The sequence below is a fragment of the Ciconia boyciana genome, chromosome 13 (assembly GCF_034638445.1).
Source record: "Ciconia boyciana chromosome 13, ASM3463844v1, whole genome shotgun sequence".
NCBI classification, from domain to species: Eukaryota; Metazoa; Chordata; class Aves; order Ciconiiformes; family Ciconiidae; genus Ciconia; species Ciconia boyciana.
In genome coordinates this window covers 14,007,598-14,027,883 of record NC_132946.1, presented here as the reverse complement: position 1 = coordinate 14,027,883, position 20,286 = coordinate 14,007,598, and the positions used below count along the sequence as shown (strand labels likewise).

General features: G+C 42.1%; 2 protein-coding genes and 1 long non-coding RNA gene across 3 annotated transcripts in view; 1 reads left to right on the top strand and 2 right to left on the bottom strand.

Moving 5' to 3' along the window:
• Window positions 1-13,843, bottom strand: part of LOC140659052 (uncharacterized) — a 28,618-nt gene extending 14,775 nt beyond the window's left edge. Inside the window, exons 1-2 of the long non-coding RNA XR_012044971.1 lie at window positions 13,716-13,843; window positions 12,714-12,790 (exon numbers count right to left, since the gene is read on the bottom strand). This is a non-coding gene — a long non-coding RNA (uncharacterized lncRNA). The remainder of the gene's footprint in view (window positions 1-12,713; window positions 12,791-13,715) is intronic.
• LOC140658901 (lipopolysaccharide-induced tumor necrosis factor-alpha factor homolog) lies at window positions 8,062-12,330 on the top strand. The gene is made up of 4 exons (XM_072877945.1): window positions 8,062-8,167; window positions 10,388-10,453; window positions 11,583-11,742; window positions 12,222-12,330. Exons 1-4 carry the CDS (start codon window positions 8,062-8,064, stop codon window positions 12,328-12,330), a joined length of 441 nt encoding a protein of 146 aa, XP_072734046.1.
• Window positions 13,844-15,857: 2,014 nt separating the features above from the next.
• Window positions 15,858-20,286, bottom strand: part of USP7 (ubiquitin specific peptidase 7) — a 77,641-nt gene continuing 73,212 nt past the window's right edge. The window contains exon 31 of the mRNA XM_072877731.1: window positions 15,858-19,388. Coding sequence (XP_072733832.1) covers window positions 19,282-19,388 — 107 coding nt within the window. The 3' untranslated portion in view covers window positions 15,858-19,281. The remainder of the gene's footprint in view (window positions 19,389-20,286) is intronic.

The window sequence follows — 20,286 nt, the reverse complement described above, 5'->3', positions numbered from 1 at the left end:
CACACTGCAAAGACATGAATGAAGTGATCAACTTTTGAAGCATTTTTACTCCCCGGATTTGCCAGAGCTACCTAAAGGTAAGAGCTTTCAAATTACTTGGGATCAATACTGTTTACTCCTTAGGAAATAAGGAAAGGGAGGTAGCAAGGACTAAAACAGACAGTGAGCTCAAGGAGTATGACAGCTGTGGCTCTCGGTTGTAAATGTTAATTCTTTATGATTAAATTGTCAGGCTTTCAAAATCTGCAAGCTCTCTCTCATGTCCTTAAAATCTGGAGGCAAAGATTTTTCTTGGGATATTTTAACTTTCTTCTAGAACAGATCAGAGAGAGAAAATAGGAAAACTAGCTTTCTGATAAGGTGAAGATGAGAAGAGTAATAAGAATGGAAAGTCAAACTAATGCACCACAGGAAGGGGCTTAGCTCACGCGTAAAAGCAGGGCTCACACCTGCTTTCTTCAAATGAATGCTTATTTATAATAACTTTTTAAGGGTTGCTAAACCAGGTCCAGATGTTACATGAAGTGTTGCTTAAGCTGTTCTATCAGTTTTCAATTGAAGGACAAGTTATGGACATTATTTTTACATGGGTATAAATGAAATGCTGGCTACCCATGATTCAATGCTGTTGGTAAGGGAATGTTAATCCATAAAAGAGTTAAATTAAAAGATGGGAAACATCAAATTTTAAGGTAATGATGAAGTGCTGGAAACAATTGTGTAAGGCTGCCCTCAATTCTGACAGCTAGAATGGAACATGAAAGACAAATTTGTGTCAATAGAGGACAAAGGCTGAATCTAAACTCGGCATTTCCTATCTTCTGTGGTTTGCTCAAGTTTTAAGACAAGGCATAACCAAATGTGGACCATGTCACTGCAGAATGGTCACAGTGTCTCCCTCATACAGTGTTTCCGTATACAACAGAGCTGAGCAAAACCAAGACTAATTAATTTGCTCATCGTCACTGTTGCAGAACAGGAACCGAGCCCATCTATCTTCCCCCCAGTGCAGGTTAATGCACAAACCACGGGACAATACTTCCTTTTAGTGGTTAGTACTCTATTTTTGGAATGGTAATTAGGGAGGGACAAGTTCTAATACAATCCCAGGGCCCAGCTGTGCTCATCCTTCAGAATAAGGGCCCTTTAAACGTGAGTGAAGTTGGTCATCTGAAGGAAGCAAGGGATTATACCTCAAACAGTAAATTAAGGAACAATATTTAAGAGATATATCTGGTTTGCATCAAAGGTTAACACAGAAATCAGTGATGGAGCTTATTCAGTATTTTAATTAATAACCTTGACAGAAATGTAGGAGTGGCTAATAAAAATTTATGAATGAAGAAACAAATTATGGAAGCAGAAAATCTATTACACAGAATGAGAAAACCCAGAGAACTGCTGTGAGAATTTGGATGTATTATAATGCTACAAAGCAGTGCATTTAGAAAATTATATCAGGAATTTCAGCTACAAGCTGGGAGTTCATTTGTACAAAATGATATTGGAGGAGAAAGACCTACTGCTGGTTAATGGCAGCATAAATACAAACCATCAGCACGGTGTGGCTGTGGAAAAGGAAAAAGTGCCACTGGATTATTCGAAACACAGCATTTCCATTAAGTATAAGATAACATTCATACCATTATACAGGCTGAGGACAGAGCTCATTGGCCACTCACGGCCAAGAAGGATGAATTCACTGTACAGAAATGAGAAGGACTCAGCAAGCTTGCTTAGCCCTGTGAAGGGAAGGCTGCAAAGAGACAGGAATGTTCTCTGGGCTGTCTCAAGAGCAGAAGGTTTTTTCTATAAAAGCATGATGCTGGCACAATAACAAACAGGGATAAACTACCACGAATAATTTTAGGCTAGAAGGTTTGTGAAAGTTTAGAGTATTTTGAACTGCTTTAGAGGTGAGAGCAACAGGAGCAGTAAATGTACTAAATTATAGACCGGAGCTCCCTTCATGAAGGAATAACCTAACATAAACGTCTGACGTGGGACAGGACTGGAAAATCCAGGGAGTCCCTGCCTATCCAGCAGCCTTGTGAGTCCACGTAGGCAGGGCCAGGCTGCCCGTCAGCATGAGCAAGTGCTGCAGCTGCCTGGGCGAGCCCAGCCACCAGGTGACCAGCCCTCCGGACGCACATCACAGCAAACACTGGGTTGCACTTTTTAAAACAAAACAAAGCAAAAACAAATCCCCAAACCTTCCAAATCTCCTTGCATCTGTGTCACCATTTACAATACCATGAAGGAGAAAAGGTTTTCTCCAAAATGGGAAGAGCAAAGAGCTTGCTCTTTCTCAGTAGAGCTCAGTTCACCAATGTTTCACTCTTCAGTATATGCTTCCTCCTGATTTTGTGAACAATGATTCTGCTCATTTTAGTCTAAACTTCCATGTAAGCCACGGGGACTTGGATTACACATAAATATCTCCCTTTCCACACAAGCGGAGGAGAAGCAGTATCTACACAGTGACCTTCTGAGTTCTGCCCAGCTCCCTGGCTCAGTGACAAAACATCCTGATGACTTCAACAGATGAACCACCAACTTCTTCCACTGACCACTCCAAGCAGTGACCTTACATATTGGCTAGTGAGTCAATGCAGTCAACAGACAAGCCAATGGAACCAGGTGAAGAGTTTGCAACAAGAAATACAGTTCATATTCAGTTGAATCCCCCATAGCTACATCCTCTCCATTTCAGAAAGGAAGCTGGTAGCCTGATACAGGCTTAAAAGCCAGAATAACTGTAGGATTAAAAAATGAAATTCGGGAGTAAGACCAGGGAATTGGCAGAGCATCCTTCATCTCACTGAAAAGGTTGTCTACTTCAGACATCCTGGATACTTTTTAATGTCCAACTTTTAACTTGCTGCCAGCAATCATCTCTTTTAGCTTCTATTTTAAGAATAAGAATAAACAAATACCTGAATGCTGCTCCCCAACCCTTTGTTTATCTGTATTAGAGCTGGAACTATTCCCTCCTGAACATCTGAAAAGCCTCAGCACATTGTGAATGTTACCATAAACGACCAACTTAGGGCTAAAGGGAAAATATCTCTCCACTGAGGAATTCAGTGTTTCATTGCTAGCCGAAAACTAGAATTAACTGCTTCAATAAAGTAAAACAGAAGCACTCAATATTGTTCAAGCCACAGATGCAATTGCATGGCAGCAGTGGCATTTTATGGTCACCCTTTAAAATAGCAGAAATTGAAATTGTCTCATAAACACAGCTGGAAGGGCTAAATGCCCAAGAAAACATTAAACTAGTGATGACAGGAGAACAAGAACACACTACAGCAAACTGAAAGCCTTTGGACTAGTATCCTACAAGCCAACAGATCACTGGTGAAAACTGCTATACCTCCACATGTCCATGAAATCTGAAGATCATTTACCATAATGTTTTAACATTAATCTTCCAAAATACAAAACTTTTGAATGCATTACCCTATCTTCTTCAAATACCTGAATCACTTAATGTTTCCTCCCAAATTCCATGTTCCCTTTTTTCCATCTCTGAACCCGCTCTTATTGAAGTCAATGGCAAATCCCACACTGACATCAGCTGGAGCTGAAATGGAGATTGAACACTTCTCTTATAAAGTCACTGCTTTCTGTCCAGCCTAAGATTCTGGATGCCATCCTGGTACATGATGTGATAGCCAAATATGATAACCTCCTGCCAGATGACATGATACTGATCCAGCCCTTATTGCCAGCTGTGGTACAGACAGGGCACAGAGACAGCCCTTTGCAACTTTAGCCCCTCTCTCACATATCCAGGTTGTCCCTACATTTTCTCCTCCGCTCCCAGAAGTGCTAGGTATTTTGTGCTGTTACATCCATGTCTGGGTCTTGGGAGCAGTGCCACTGCTTCGACTAGAATAGAGATAGGCCAGTGCCAAGCACTTCTGAAAACTTTTTAGAAACTTCATTTGGAGTCTGCAGTACAAGACCAACAATTAACCTTCTTGCTAAAAAAAGCCTCAGTTAAGTAAAAAAAAGATTAGTGAATCTTGATCAGCTTTCACAGAAGTACCACATCATTTTTTTAACTAGGTCAAGCTACTTCTGAGGAGGAACTGCGACAGAACAGAATACCAAGGTAAGGGAAATGTTACCTGGACTCCGATACACATGCACCTGCCAAATCCCATCTGCCTCCTCTCCTTTTCAGACTATAATTTCTGAATCTGAATGGAGAAGAATTAGGACTGCAGTGAACTTCAATTTTCAAATGAAATTGTAAATACTTAATTGGCACAGGCTCATAAGACTAAAACAAAGATGCATCAGCACTCAAGTAATGAGACTTCTGAAATGACTGTCGACTAGCTCCCAGTTTGTGTTCTGCTGAGCTATACCTAGGTCGAAACAGACAGGAATCCCATGGGACTCTCCAGGCTCATGAATGCTTCCATTTCAAATACCACAATGTCACCTTTGAAGAAGTGTTTGTGGGAAAAGCACATTTCCAATGAACTTGAAATCAAACTGGAAAAAGTATTTCTGAAAGGTAAAAAATGATTTGCATAGATGGGACTGTCCTCTGCCACCACTGCAAACATGCAGCACCCAAAAAACCTTTCCGAAAAATATCACCAAGAGAGGAGGAAAGTCATCATTCTCTTTGCGACTATTTGAACTGTACATGGGAGGCCAAATGACAACTCTGTCAGGACTCCTGAAAAGATTGTCCTCCGTGTGTCTCAGTTTCCCCTTTACAAAGCACAAATGACAGTGCCTGTGCCTCGTTGCAGGCACACCTCAGACTATTCTCACCTGTACGATTATTTAGCCGTCAGGGACATTTAGGAGGGAAAGTGCAGAGGTGTGGGCGAGAGCCAGAGAGCAGGGCCCTGCCGTTGAATTTCGCAGTTCAGCAGCTTTGCTTGGCTGCATGACGACTGCTCTTCACACCAGAACACAAGTGCCTGGAGCAAATCCAGAGGAAGATGCTGGAAACTGCCGTTGCCCATTCTCCCCTAGGATATGCCCTTCTGGGAACATAAAGGCTTTATCATTTCCATCTTCCTTTCCTTGAATTGGCTCTTTGTGTATATGCCTCAGGATGTGATTTGCTTTTTTTTTTTTTTATAATACTAATTTCCACAGGACTTAAAATGAGCTTTATTTTCCAGCGCAAACCAATTATTCCCATATGTAGAAGAGACCAAGACTTCAGAGGAGAGAAGGCACAGATTTGTTTCAGTGGTCCCTGGGACTATACATTTCTGCCTGCAGATCAAGCAGTTTGCAGTTGCTTGAGTCAATCTTGAGTACTTCAGATAAACCAAGCGCCCACTTCAGCAGTGCACAAGGGTCTGCTCTGCCTTTGCAGAGAGCTCCATTTGCTCAGTGTGACTGCAGAGAAGACAACTTAAATCACTTCCCTCGCTATTAAGCGTGGGCCTCCTACATGTTACTGGTTTCTGGATGGAAGTTTATAGGACATTTTTCTGCTCTTCAGGAACTGCTGCCTGATATTTCTCCTTATGACTTCTTCCTAGAGGACTACTAACACTGTCTGTGCTCTCCCATACCTTCCTCTCCAGCAGATGATCGCATCTGAGAGAGGAGAGGAAAGTCTCTAGCTCTAATCTATGGCAATAACACTTACAGGCTTGGGGGTCACAGCCCCAAAGAGTTCTCAGGCATCACAGGCATGGTTGCAACCAAGAACTGAGAGTAACCACTTATATGCCAAATGAAAGGGTCTACTGAGTTGCATAAAACACCCTAGAGAATGCCTTTCCTGGACCTCTGGACTTGCAGCATTCAGGCCCAGAGGGCATCTAACCCCCTGGTACTTTCTCCCAGGCAGGCTGAAGAAGCTCCTGCAGAAGCTGAGGCCCAGGTGCCTATCCAGTTCTCCCAGGTCATCTGCTCTGGGGCAGGTCCTCCGTCACAACACACAGGAGCTAGTGGCAGCAGTATTAGAAGCACATAGCAAGACACTGAAAGTGAGCAAATTCAGGGCACCAACTTTATCAACAGCCTACAGCCCACAGCTTCTGTGCTCGACAGCTCTAGTAGATCAAACACAAACCTGGCATCCAGTGGGACTCCCACACTATTCCTGGCTCTGCTGCTGATTCACTTCTGCATCTCTTGTCCTATGCATTTAACTGGTGATATTATACTAATACCTCACCGGGTGGAGCAATTATTAGTCAGTGTTTGCTTGCGTTCAGCTGTTAACTTGCAACGCTCTCACTATGCTAACCATTATTATTCCCTCCTACTCTGTGCCTCATGACAGGCCTTTTGCCTGGGTCTATAGTCACTGGATGAAATTCAAAAGCCCTTTCCTCTTTTTCCTGTTTCACAGTGAGATGAATTCAGCAGAAATGTCACCCAAACTGACACCACCCAGTGTTTAGTGTACGGTGTTTAAGTATCAAGACAGCAATAAGCCAAAAACTTGAAGAGACTCCCTATAATTTTGCCCACTGATCCTTGTCCCAAGGAAACAGCCCTTGGTCAACACTGGCTAATGCAATATTGTCTATCATCACACTCCTGAACCCACAATTACTACTGACAGACTGTCTTTCTTCTCTGTAGATCATTACTCTCCCTTAGCTCTCATAGCTTCATCTTATCCAAGTTCTCTTGATTCTCAGCTTTTCTTTTTTCTTCTCAGTAGGATCCTTATGAAGGTTTGACAATGGCCTATTAATACCTCTGACATTCCCAGTCACCTGTTTTAGCTTCTTTATAACAAGTATACGGAGACATACCTTTCCCCATCCCTCCTCTCCAATCCATATATTAGCAATTTTCTCCAGCATCTTTGGCCTTAACATGGCCAATGCTGTATTTCTGATTTTTTTCTCCACACCATCCTACCTATTCCCTTTATTATTCATTCTGCTACCATTTTCCATATCACTTCCCGTTCATCCAGATTTGTGAAAATTACATCATTTCTTCCCTAGTGATATTTTCAAATTCCTCGTTTTCTTCCTCCCTAAAAGGACTGATGCTTTATCTCAGCACTACTAATCCCCCCTCTTTTGGCCTCCCCCGTACATATTGCTCTCCAACACACCTTGAAGACAGATCTGTTGAGACCATCTTGCCTTGTTCAGCAATTTCTATCCTACTCCAGCTTGACGTCACATATTCAGGCAGCTTCTGCCGACTTGCCAAACGTTATATTTCTCAGTTTCTATTTGCTTATCCTTGCTGACCCCCATGAAAGGCTGTAACTTTCTTCTGCAAAGGACTCCTATGGTTAATGTTAGTAGGAAATCAACCAGTTAATACTGGTTCAAGGGACAGCTAGGAATAATTAACACCATTCCATTTACAGTAATACAAACACACATCTCCAGCTGTGTCCTCTTCCTCCCACTCTCCTTTATTGCGAGGAACAGTTCCTGCTAACACCTGCAAAACACACATATTTTGTGGCCTGATCTTGTTCAGAGCCTCAGGCAGTGCAGTCATATTTAATCATGATCTTGCCCAACAAAAGCCTGTCACACTAGTGATGAGACAATAGTTTCACAGTACAAAACTGGTCACAGTAACGATGATGATAAGGTTGCACAATAACCAGACGAAAGACAGATCCGAATTGCCACTGGTTGCACTGTTGCAGACTCTGACTTAATGACACATGAAGGTTTTTCACAGGTGCTCCAAAGTGTGCTCTTCCCCTCCTTAATTATTTTGACAATCCATAGAAAAAAATTAGGTTAACTTTTCTGCGAAGGTAACACTTTCAGTCACGAGTTTACACACTTAGAAGAGCGTGTTTTCTGGGGGAACATTTTTAGCTTTCCAGCACAAAGATATATGTAAATATAGTATTTTCTGCTCTCCCTTCCCATCTTCCTCATCATGAAGTGTAACAGGAACTGACCGCACTTCAGTCTATAAAAAAAGCCAGAATATGAGAACTGCTACTTTTCCTCTAAGTAAAATCTGAGTGTGAGAACTAGGAATTACAGAAGCAAGCATTGACAAATACAGGGCACTGACAGTCACTTACAGTAGGTTTTATTTTGCGCTACTTTTGGCAGGTGAACTGCGGCAATGGCTAGTGAGAAGAGATGTGTGGAAATTCCCATGATTATGTATGAACCACATCGTGAACCCTACATGCAAGAACCCTCTGCACCAGAGTACTGCAGCCAGGAGGGTAAGCAGGCTTTCCTGGGAGGGGTTTGGGAAGAGCACCCTCTTGGTGGTTGTGCGGCAAACATTCATAGCTGGTTTCCAGAGCGTAACCAAGCCAGCTCATAAAGGGCCCAGCTTTGCCAGGACATGATGGGTTTAGAAAGCGCCTGTGCCAGCATACAAAATCCAGGGTTGGGGTAGGCAAGCTGGTAGGATCTCCTAACAGAAACATCACTTAAAATGGCAAAAAATATTTTTGTTGGGTTAGTTAATAATTTTTCAAACAACACATGCTTTATTGGAAAAGGAATTGCAGTTGTATCTCTACAATAATTTCATATTCCTAACGAGCAAATCTTCAGCCAGCAAACTTTGTACATGGACGGGCTATGTCTTGCTTAAATTGTAATCTAGTTTTCCAGAGAACTGGCCTTTTCCCAAATGCTCCTGCTGCCCAGAGCTGCCCTCCCTAGATGAGTCAGTGCTGCAGCCAGGTTCTATAGGGATGAACAACCCCTCCCCATTGCTGTCTCATGGGGAAACATCATGACTGAAGTGCTGACAACTCAGCTCAACAACTGCAAGTGGGCACCAACAGCTGCTGCTCTGCTGGGTTGGCTTTTCGCTCTGAAACTAGGCATTGCTCGCACACCTACACAAGTATATCTCACAACACTCCTTTGTCTTCTGCCTGTTTGAGCCCACGCTCATTGAAAGACACACTGAGATATCAGTGATTTTACCTTTGTTACCTTCCTGCTATTGAGGAAATTGCATTCACCACACAGGACTGGAGCAACAAACCAGAAGGGGACGTTGGAAGGTGACTAATAAGGCTAGATGTGTCAATACTAGGCCTCTAAACTTGACTCATTTTCACAGCATTTTACTCTGATCAGCTCGCTCTGTAAATATTTTTGTCTTCAAAGACCTCTCTGGCCTCTTTCTAAACTCAGAAGAGCTTGCAAGAGGTTGGGGAGAAAAAGTCTCACTTGTGAGCTTACTCAGCCAAGGGATAGGCACTCAACACATCTAACACTGAATTGTAGTGTCTTGTCCTTGCGCAGGAAGCAGGTCCTTCACAAAAGCACATTGAGTGATAACTCACTTGTACTAAGTACATTCCTTTTCTAGATCAGAAGGAAATTCTTTACTTTTTACAAATTTATTTTTCCACAAATAACCCCCCTCCAAAAAACCCCCACCAAACCCTAAACACCCCACCACCACCATTAAACCCAAATGCCATTGCAAATCTCTACCACTTCTGGCAAGTCATTCAAGGAAACATTGCTAACATTTTTTCAACTTTGCCACTGTATTGTGTCTCACTCTGGAAAATTCCAGTTTTGTACCCTATTTTGTATCCCTGTGGGCTTATTCCCTGGCTGGACTCACATTGTTTCTGAAAGGCTCAACAGCACAGGCTGGACTCCCACATCTGCTCTGCTTGGGGGTGAGGGCTTCTCTGATGCTGTGCGGGCTTGACCAAGCAAGACTTCTCATAAGGACTATCCTCCTGCTGCAGACCAGTCTGGTAGTTTGATACCACATCCATGCTAGCTGGCTGTAAAGTTTGACACATGAATTTATTTTGAATGTACTCATGAATGTATTTTTTTATACATTCATTTATTTCATGCTCAGGTAGGCTGATTGCATTCTTAATTTGTAAGATTAGTAAAAGAACTAAAAAATCATGAGGTGTCTTAGTCACCAGCTTCCTTTCTCCCTTTACCCACAACAAGAAGAAAAAGATCTTTAACTTTTTTCTAGAACAAAGGGTATGATGAAATTACTTGGCTGGAAGCTGAGGGCAGATAAAATTCAAACTAGAAAAAAAGGCTCTAAATACTAATAGTAAGGGTAGTAATCACTGAAACTAGTTAAGAGGTACTGTGCATCCTTTATCCAATAGAGTCCTTAAATTAAGACCAAGTATCATTCCAGTGTTATGCTGGAATAGATGCAGTTACTGCCTTTGTGTTGAAAAAACAATTTGGTTTCTCGGCTTACGTTACATAGAAAGTGAGACTAGCTAGTCACTGCGGGCCCTTTTGGCTTTAAAAATCCATGAATCAATTCAGTAGCATTTTTTCCCTGTCCTGTACTTCACTGAGCCACGTCAGGCCTCCCCTGCAAGGCACCTCCTCATGCAGCTTCTCGTCAGACTCCAAACGGGGCTTTCAGAAGGCATAAGCTGTATGCATTTTTACATTTTGCCCTGTTTTTCTTTGCATAGGGGGTTATGAGTATCCTTCTCCCCCACCTTACTCCTGTCGAGAAACAGCCACCGTTGAGCAACCAGGTAAGTGCCCGGGGACTGTGTTTCTGACAATGTTCGTGGTTCTACCTGCTAACAGAAGTGAAATGTTTTTAGTTTTAACACCAGCAGAGAAGATGGAGTTTTCTGACCCAATCACAATCTAAGAGGCTGGAAAATTTCCCTAGAAATGTTGGAAGATAAACTAAGATGAGAGACTCAGGCTCATTATCGCAGCATTAGCCAATCTACAGAAGCACCCATTTTTTTTAAAACCAGCTAGGAGCTAGGACTTCCAGAACAAATCCTTTTAAGTCCAGTGTAGTTCTTTGTTCCTGTTCTAGTCACCTTTATGGAAGTGGAGAAGCTCAGAGGAGACACTGAAGAAAGGCTTCAGAGAACAGTCAAATAACATCTCTTACAGGAGGGAAGGACGCACATACATTTTTAAAAATCCTTAAGACCACAAGGCAATTAAATATGCTACATCCTATCTAACAGACAGTACCTTCCCACTCCTGAAGTTTTGCTTCAGGCTACAGTGTGAATGTACCCTAAACTTGTTTTAGGATGCTTAAAATGGTATTTTTCACCAAAAACATTTCTGAAAAAATACCCTTCATGTACCTACAAGGGGCATGCCCCTCAAGGAGTATGATGGAGCCAGGTCCAGACTGAAAAAACATGAGGGAAGCTACAGACTTTACTAACTGGGGACAGCACCAGCATCTGACCGATTCATCTACTTTGATGAATTTCTTATGACTACTGAAAAGTTGATCCAGAAAGCTCCTCTATACCCTTCAAATCTCTTCTTGAGGGAGAACATGCATTTTAATATTATTTTAAATATCAGAAGATAAATTCTCAATATCAGAGTACATCCACCAGTGGGTGGTGGAGACTGCTTGACTATGGGGATTATCCCATAGGCAACTCCCTCTATGCGTCCTTATCAGAGTAAATACTGCCTGCTGGTAGGAGCAACATATTGGGATACACAGAACAAGCAGTATAGTGGTTCTTATGAATATACTTGAAATCAATAATAGTAACATATGTGCCTCTAGATCAGCCGTGTTAAGAACCTGCATTCTCCAATTAAGACTTTGTAACTTGTAAAGGATTTCCTGTGCTTCTAATTTTGCTGCTTCTCATTTCCTCTTGAACTCAGTTTACTTGGTCTCTCAGCCTCCGATCATCGTAGCAGGAATCTTCTCAAGCAAACCAACATCCACAATATGCCCTTCCTGCCGCCAGCACATCACCACACAGGTCACCTACAGACTGGGCAGACTGTCTTACCTTCTGTGCACCAGCTTGTGTATGGTTGGGTAAGCTTTCATGTATACTCTGAAGATTCTTCATAGCAGAAGGTTAAAAAAAAAAAGTCATTAAAAAATAAAAGTTCTAGCTAGTACTTATATAGACAGTCTGCGCTTCTCTACTTGGTAAGACATCATTCTGTCCATTCTAGATCCAGTCATCATGGCTACAGGGGATGCAAACTTGCTAAATTTAACCAAGTACGTTATTACTTTTCATAAGACAAGCAAAAAGTAGTACAACATTGTCTACTTCCCTACTGTAATTTAGAATCAGGCTCAGAATCAGACTAATGCATAAGATGTTAGCAGTGAAGACGATTCGTTTTTTTGGAGGATACTTTAAACGTTAAGAGACTTTGGAAAGAAAGTGGATTCCTGCAGTGAAAAGGCAGACAGAATAAGGCAGAGCAAAAGCACAGATGTAGCCAGCAGCACAAAACGTCAGTAAATCATTCCATGCATGTCCATCTCCTCTTTGGCTGTAGGTGCTGTTTTGGATGCTGCTTCATACCTTTATTCATGAGGATCTTCAAGGACGCTGACCACTACTGCCCATGCTGCCAATTTCATATTTATAGATACAAAAGACTATAGAAACAGTTTATGCAACCAGATGATGTCAAGTCTCTGTTTCCTAATGGCATAAGATTTTACACATAAAACTACTGCTAGGAAACACGTAGGAGTAGGCTTCGGTTCTGCAGCTCCCTTGCTGGTGAATCCATCTGGAGTTTACCATCACGTGGTTGGACTGACTTTACAACAAAAAGCCTTGAAGACTAATTTACAGCATCACTTGAATTTATGCTCCATTTGAATCTTTGTCCTGAGCCGTGAAGTGACCAGCTAGTGAGTACTTCAGCACTACTCCTCCTCCTCTCAAATCTCCAACCCAGCTGGGACACAGACTCTTCTGGACTTTTCAACCCAGCAGTAACCGAGAGGTTTGGACATGTACATTTTAGAGAAGCACTTACCTTCTATGCACTGGAACTGACTGGTCGGGATTTCATTTCTCTCTGCTTTTCTTCATATGGGACCTACCCCTGCAGGGCTGTGGGTGGTACAGTGTAGCTGATTATTTATTAATCAAACACTAATATATGAGACTGTCTTTACTTATATATGAGGTAAGAAAATAAACCTGTTCTTGTTAACAATACTGGCAAAACATCTCCTGTCTGCATTACTTCCATGACCCGTTGCACCCAGAGCAGAATTGCAGGTCAGACTGGGACACCCCGTTTACATTAACAAACCAAAAACCAAAAGGTAAACACATAAAGAAGAAAACTCAGCAAGCACAGCTTGAAAAAAAGTCACCAAAACCACAACACAAGGCCCTTATTTTACCTCTCTGCCTTCCCACTGCAGCGCATCATCTCCCAAACAAGGTCTTACTAGGCTTTACACTTTAAAGAGAACTTTTACAGTTCTCATCCAAAGTCACTTATCTTGTAAAATCAAATCTCCGTAATTATTGCCCAGAAGGTGCCTACACCCTGCTCAACACTGACAGCAGCAGCAGCTGCTGCTGTTTATTGCTGGCTGGAAAGTTAAACAGAAGAACAGAAGAAAACCTTGTATTTCAATGTTTTAGCATCATAAATATTTTCATCCATAAGTATTGCGGGCAAGTGGGATGCGTGGCACGCAGCACTCGGGCTGCTCCCCTACCATTGCGTGTTATTGTGCCTGAGGTACCTGCCCATGCTCTGCAGCATCTGTAGATACCCCGCAGTTAAAAGAACTTTTAAAAGTTCCCACTTAGCCTGGCATGAAGTTTGACCGAACTCTTTGTTGTAGCTGTTTAGTCAATTTAAGCCACGAAAAGAAGAGCGTGTCCCTAAATAGCTATTTAGCAATAGCGACTCCAGAATCCTGGAGAGCCTCCCGAGGCCAGCATTTGCCGCAGGAGGGCTCCCCGGTTCCGCGTACCCCGCCTTGCTGCCCCGGGCACGCACAAGGGACTTCCTCACCGAACGCCACGGGAAGACACCAGAAAACCGGGCGGACTCTGCCGGTTGCACGAGGGGGCCGGGGACCGTCCGCGCTGCCGGATCCGGCCCGAGCCGCTCTAGCAAGGGGCCAACCGCAGCCAGCGGCACGGGGCCCGGAGCCGCTACTAGCCCTCCCGCTGACGCAACACACCGGTCGCCTGTCCCCTTTCCTACAGTTTTTACACAAAACCGCCGCCAGTCGGAACGTTCAGTAGTGAAACGGACCGAGCCCCTCCCGGCCGCGGCACCTTCTCCTCAGCGGGGCCGGGCCAGGCGGCTGAGGGAGCCAGCACGCGCCCTTCCCGCCGCCCCGCAGGGCCCGCGGCCTCCGGCGGGTGGCACTGGGGCAGCGCGGCCGCGGCTCCCGAGAGGGACGGAGCTCCCGTGGGCCGGAGCTCCAGGAACGGCATTCCCCGCTGCCCAGTCATCTTAAACTACGCCGAGCTCGTCCGTGGTACAGATGCGTCAGTTTAGCTAGTAGCACATTTTAAAAGGGCTTAGCTAAACGAGGCTGGACGCGTGCATGGTCTTTTGCTTCAAGAATTACAAGAAATGCAGTCTTTCGACGGCAAGATGTGCAAAAAAGTACACTTGCATGCATGTCAGTAAAAACCGTTAAAAGCAACTATTTTCCAGGCAAATCAAACCAATGCACAGAGCTAGATCATGTCTGCGCTGGAGCAGCAGGCCGACCTTCCAGCCCGGTAGACACCACAAACTGAAAAAGACACCTTGCCCTGCGGAAGATGGGAACAGCAAAACCGAGAGATACTGCTGAAGAAACCCGTGCTAGTAGCAAAGCAGAAACTGGTTTTAGAGCAAGCACAGTGTGATGCAGCCTTCCACAGACCTTCAGCTATAACGCCCAAACGGATGCGGACGAGCACCCCCGCGCCTGAACTGGGACCCAGTGCCAGAAGGATCCCAGGTAACAAACCCTCTCACTGGCCTTCCTCAGGACCTATGCCCAGCAGGTGGTCAAAGCAAGCCACTTGGACACAAACTGTCCATCGTCTGTGTTGGAATTATTTTTATATTTTACATATTTAGACACTCTAAGAGTACAGGCTTAGTGCAATCTCGAGTGAGGTATTTCTGTAAAGGAGCTTTTACGATGACTCCGTGGCCCTGCGTGAAGCCCAGAGCCAACACCTCCCAGCCTTCTCAACCCCGTGGTGCAAGGCAGGCAATTCCCCGAGCAGCTGCCCCAGCTTTCACGCGGTAACAAGGTCAGTAACTCTCCATCCTCTGGCGACCCAACCTACGTTGACCTAATGGGAAATAACACCACCACGACTGAATCCACAAGCAGCCAAGTTGATGTCAGCCCAACAGGTTTTGTACCGTTTTGCACATTTCTTAAAATGTTATGATTTTTCTCCATTTTAAAATCTGGCCGTGAAACAGCAAGCTTTGCTTTGAAGTAGTGGTAAATAACACATCAAGCTGGATAACATTCAGGAGGAAAGGTGCACAAGCAAAACCACATGAATATATACCTAACAAAGAAATTATATATATGACTTAAGATGTGCAGAAGACATTCAACAGAAGTAGTTAGAACATTTTCACACCAATATTTGGAGGCACAATAGTTCACACAAGTATTCAATAAAAAAAAATAAAGGCTTCCAGCTACAGCCTGGTGGTTCGCAAATTTAATTTCCTGCCCTGCTTGGTAGGCAGCTAACTTCAACGTCACCTGGGACAGAAATTAAGTTGAGCTCAGATTTGAAGCCAGATTCAGGCATATCACACGTGAACATTTTCCCCTTTTTCTGACCCTAAAGACCAGGCTGGTTTAAAAGCCCACAATAAATGATGCCGCACCGCCCATGCACCAAACACTGATGCTCCCCGCCTCAAAATCCAAATGCTGGTTTAGTTCCTCTGAGAAAAAACAAGAAGAGTTAAAAGCCTGGAAGTTGCCACAGAAGTCAGGCTTTACCTTCTGGCCAGCTCGCCCTACCTTATGAATGTCATTCTTGACACACGATTTGGCTGAATTTTGCAAAATTTATCTCTTCCATCTAACCAAAATCACCCTGACTTCTGAGCAACCCATTAGCTTTCGCTCCCAACCTGTTCTAAAATGAAGGGACAGGACACCAATCCAGCGTTTATCCTAGTCTGTTTTATTTACATTATATACAGTTCCTACAGAAAACGATTTCTCACAAAGGATATTAAATAGCAAAAACACGACGTAGCTTCGATCTGGGCACGGACGCCTGCAGCCAGCAGAGAGCCCGCAGGACAGGCTGGTCCAAGCTCGAGCGGGAGGCCGGGGCGGGATGCTGGCGTGCCAGCTCCGGAGGGGCAGCAGCTGAGGTAGATCCAGTACGCGGGAGGCACTGCACGCTCTGCACATCCTGCGGTATGACATCGGCCCGATCCCTCCGACACGTCTTGCGGCACCACAGATTTGTCCTGGTGTTGCTAAGCAAGCCTTCTTCTATAAAGGGTGTTTTTGTTGGCTGTCACTCTCTGGTCGGCAACTATTTCACTGGTGTGATTTGCCTAGATTTCACAGAATGCTTTGGACTCCTTTAGGATAAAAGGCACTATGTAAATCTACAGGAACACCACTTGCTATTTTTGTAGGGAGAATTCAGATGGGCCATTAACATCATGTTGCTCTGATCCTGTGTACCAAGAAATTACAGCCTTATTGCTTAACACTTATATTGTCATTAGCTTAATTTAATGCATTCACTGTCTATTATCCAGATAATTCCAAAATCAGAGCAAGGAATGGAAAGCACAGTAATTTTGAAGACTGTATTCTTGTAAATTTTTAGAATGAACTAAACAAAGATACTGCACCTGAGAAAACCTCCTGTCTTCCTCTTCATAGGTGTGTGTTTCCACATTTGAATAACAAGTTCATTGTGCTCCACAAAAACAATTCATAAAAAACTTCAGTTACTGAAAACAGTGCATACGGAATGCCTTAAAGTATCGTCTTTTCAAAACTAGTGTGGGAATAGCACAAATACTGAAGCATGTAAAGACTAGTCATCTAAAAATCAAAAGGCACCCAAAATGTACTTTGTTAGCGATATTTTCTTCTGAAATAGGAAGTATTGTGATTTCTTAAGATATTCTCTAAAAGCTGCCAACATCCCATAAATTAATGTGAAAACTTAGTAACATTCAGATACAAGCTCAATTTTGTATCAGTCTACCATAACATTAAATTCACAAAATATAATCAGGGCTTACTACTGCTGACCAGAGTCTCTGATTTTACAGAAATATTTTGAATACAAATCCTGACATTTACTGAAAGCCTGTAGAGACAATCCACGTACTAGTAAAAACACCACTTGGATGGTGCTGTAATTCTCACCAGTTCGATGCAAATACAAATCAAAGGAAAACTTCATCCACTTAAGGCATGCCATTTAAGCACTTCCCTCTACCCGAAACCTACGCACTCAGATGATTTAAAAAAAAAAAAAAAAAGAAAAAGTAAACAACTGGTTTGCCTTGATTGGAAGTAAGAGACAGTTAAAAGCCCTGCAAGATATAAATTAAAAAGAAATCCAAACATACCTAAAACTCGAGCGATTAATTCATTTTAAAGCTAAAAGAATGAAATAGATCTTAAAATTTAATTTTAAAATACTTGCTGGTGTTTTCAGTAACCACCAGCATCCATCTCAGAAAAAAGTATAAAGGCCGTCACATGTGCACAACCCCTACTAAATGTTTATTCATAGGTCTGAGAAAGGGAAGCTTCTAAGCACTTTGTTTTGATTATGAATACAGGGAACACATTACGGTGGGAACCTATTACTCTATTAGGAGACCTTACCTTTAGAGACTCCAGATTTCACTTTACACCATTTATAATATTAGACTTGAGAATCTGGACCACAAAATTTTGTACAGGCAGACAGAGTCAAGTCTACCACAAAGACTCTACTACAAGCTTTACAAACAAACTAGTAAAATAATTTTTCCATTTGTCTTAAATGTACATGGCTCCTTCCTGGAAAACCTTTTATTTGTTAAGCTCAAGTGTGACTAGTTAGGAGGTGAAAAACAAAAACAAAACCAAAAACCAAAAAAGTCCAAAACCCCAAACAATTGAACAGAAAACCCCACAAATTTTCCCCAAAACGACCAATATGAGGGTTATACAATTGTCAACACTTAAAAAAAAGCCCACACCTTTAGCAAAACCTCACAAATTAAAACATTTCCCAAAACTCTATTTCCAAGGAGAGGAGAAATCTTCTTCAATGTCCATGTCATCACTCACCGAAGAAAAATTTTATAGAAAATTTTATTCAACATACAACATTTTCCAGCAAAAAAAGGCAATATACAGGAAGAGTTGTTGTACACTGCGGCTACAGAAACAAAATAAAATACTGGAAAAGAATGTAAAATTAAGTGTGAATTGCTGATTCTATCTTTACTGCACTCAAAACTAGACACGCGGCTGGCATTAGCTCCAAAATAAAAGGAAGCAGTCTGGGGACTGAAATAAAACTACACACAATGAATATCAACATCAGTGAAATTCACTTGCAGACTCACCCAACAAAATTAACCTCCAAGTGTTAAATTGTACATGTTCATTCATTAAATATACAATTTCATTTTTTCTTTTTTTCTTTTTTCTGTTTTTTTTTCCTCCTTTTTTATACAAAGTCAACAGCTTACTAAACACTAGTGAGCATGCCCTCTGTGCTAAAAGGCTATTTCTTGTGTTTCCCCCATCTCTTCCCATATTAACTAAATTAATGATATTTATAATCCTTTCACCTGCTTTTGCCAACTTTTGAGTGTCATTCTATTTGCCAGGAGATGGCATAATAAATCGCAACAGTATTTATCAATGGCTGAAAATTTAATAAAAAGACCCAAATTATCTCTTTTTAGGACTCAGGGCATCCATTTGGCAAAACGGGATGCAAAGTAGTGACTAAATTAAATGAAAACTAGTTTATTAAAAAGATTCTATGCAGCTGGAGGAGACAAAAATCCCGAATAAGTGCCAACAATGTACACAATGAAGTAGAGATTGCTATTTATTGATGATGTGAGTTTTTTGCATTTACAAATGCACAAAAATGTCATTTAAAGTATAACTGAAGGAAATAAATCTGATGTGAGTCTAAACATAAGACTTACTAGCTGCAGTGATGGTGAACACCATACCGGGAAGGGCAGCCAGCCAGCTTATGCCATCTATAAACGTACTACAGACAAATATTTTGCCAATGTCAACTGTTCTACTAAACTCTTCCCTCGTTATGCTGACAATTGCCTTGCATTACGTTTACCATAAAATAACTCTCATTGGCATCCAAGCTTTATAAAAACACCTTCATTTTGCTCAAAAAGGGCAGTCAATAGATACAGAGAAGCCAAACTGAACAGCCTCAACAAAATAAAATTAACATCAGCAGCAAATCCTCTTGCTGAAGACTTCAGATATAGTGCACGTGTACCAAAGTTCTACAGTTGTTAAAAAGGTGCACACACACACTTATTTTTGTCCCTTGCCTTGACAATCTGGTTAAGTAAGTCAGTTATGGATTTTAATAGCTTTTTCAAGGTAAGTGTAGCGACTTCTCTTTGGGGCTTTATTGAAATGGTCAAGCCCTAGCCATGGCCTTGGATGAGACATGTTGCCTAGAAAAGAAAAAGAGAAAAAAAAATAATGAAGTTTTAAGACTAAATTGGAAAGTTTCCTTTACACAAACTACTCCTGTGTGCCCTGGTCACAGTTTGCTAGGAATCACAGGGTACAGAAGAGGACTGCAGAACAGTCCGACAGTCCACAGCCAACCGGCGGCTTTCCTGACCGCTGCTTTCCTTCCAATAATACATTTTATAGCTGTTTCTGGATCAGGAGCTGGTTTTTCTCCTCTTCAGTCACTTACAGGAGTTTACAGCAGTGAAGTGTGTACTAAAGTAAGAAAACTACTGTTGTAATTTATGGCCACAGGCATATCAAAGTGCCAGCTTTCACCCAAGTGCTGAGCCTGTTTGAAACAGGAAGGCGTCCATCATCTGACAACCTATAGTATTTGCCATATTATAAGTTACCTCTGCTCTATTAAGCTATTCTTATCACCTGGTTTAAGTGGGAATATATGTTAAATACATGTAAAACACAAATAATCAGTTAATTAAGAAATCATGTAACTGACCTCTTCCTTATTTTCTGAGGAAAAAAATTTAGTCATATTTAGATTGTGAAGAAACCATACAGATTTTTTTCACTTGTTCAACCCAATATGGTTTTATCTACTGCTAGTTTTCATGAAAAACCACAGTCCACATACTTCTTGTAAATGGGAGAAACTCTCTTTTAAGATGTCCTCAATGCAGAGCAAATGTTATTTGAAGTGAAATGATAAAGGCAGAAACTAAATAGCCCCCCAGCAAGAAAAGCACACTCTTACATTCAAAGCCATCAACTGCAACCACTAAAGCATAAAACACTTGACCTTTTTGGTTGCCTGCATCTGCATTTTTTTGATATATTTTCTTCAATCAAAATTATTTGTCTTTTTGTTTGACATAA

What these genes read in the sequence shown, in the direction of transcription:
- LOC140658901 (XM_072877945.1), top strand. Translation starts at nt 8,062, where the DNA reads ATGGCTAGTGAGAAGAGATGTGTGGAAATTCCCATGATTATGTATGAA. An exon ending in AGAGTACTGCAGCCAGGAGG is followed by an intron (nt 8,168 to 10,387) that starts GTAAGCAGGCTT and finishes TTCTTTGCATAG; the next exon opens with GGGGTTATGAGTATCCTTCT. An exon ending in AGCCACCGTTGAGCAACCAG is followed by an intron (nt 10,454 to 11,582) that starts GTAAGTGCCCGG and finishes TCTTGAACTCAG; the next exon opens with TTTACTTGGTCTCTCAGCCT.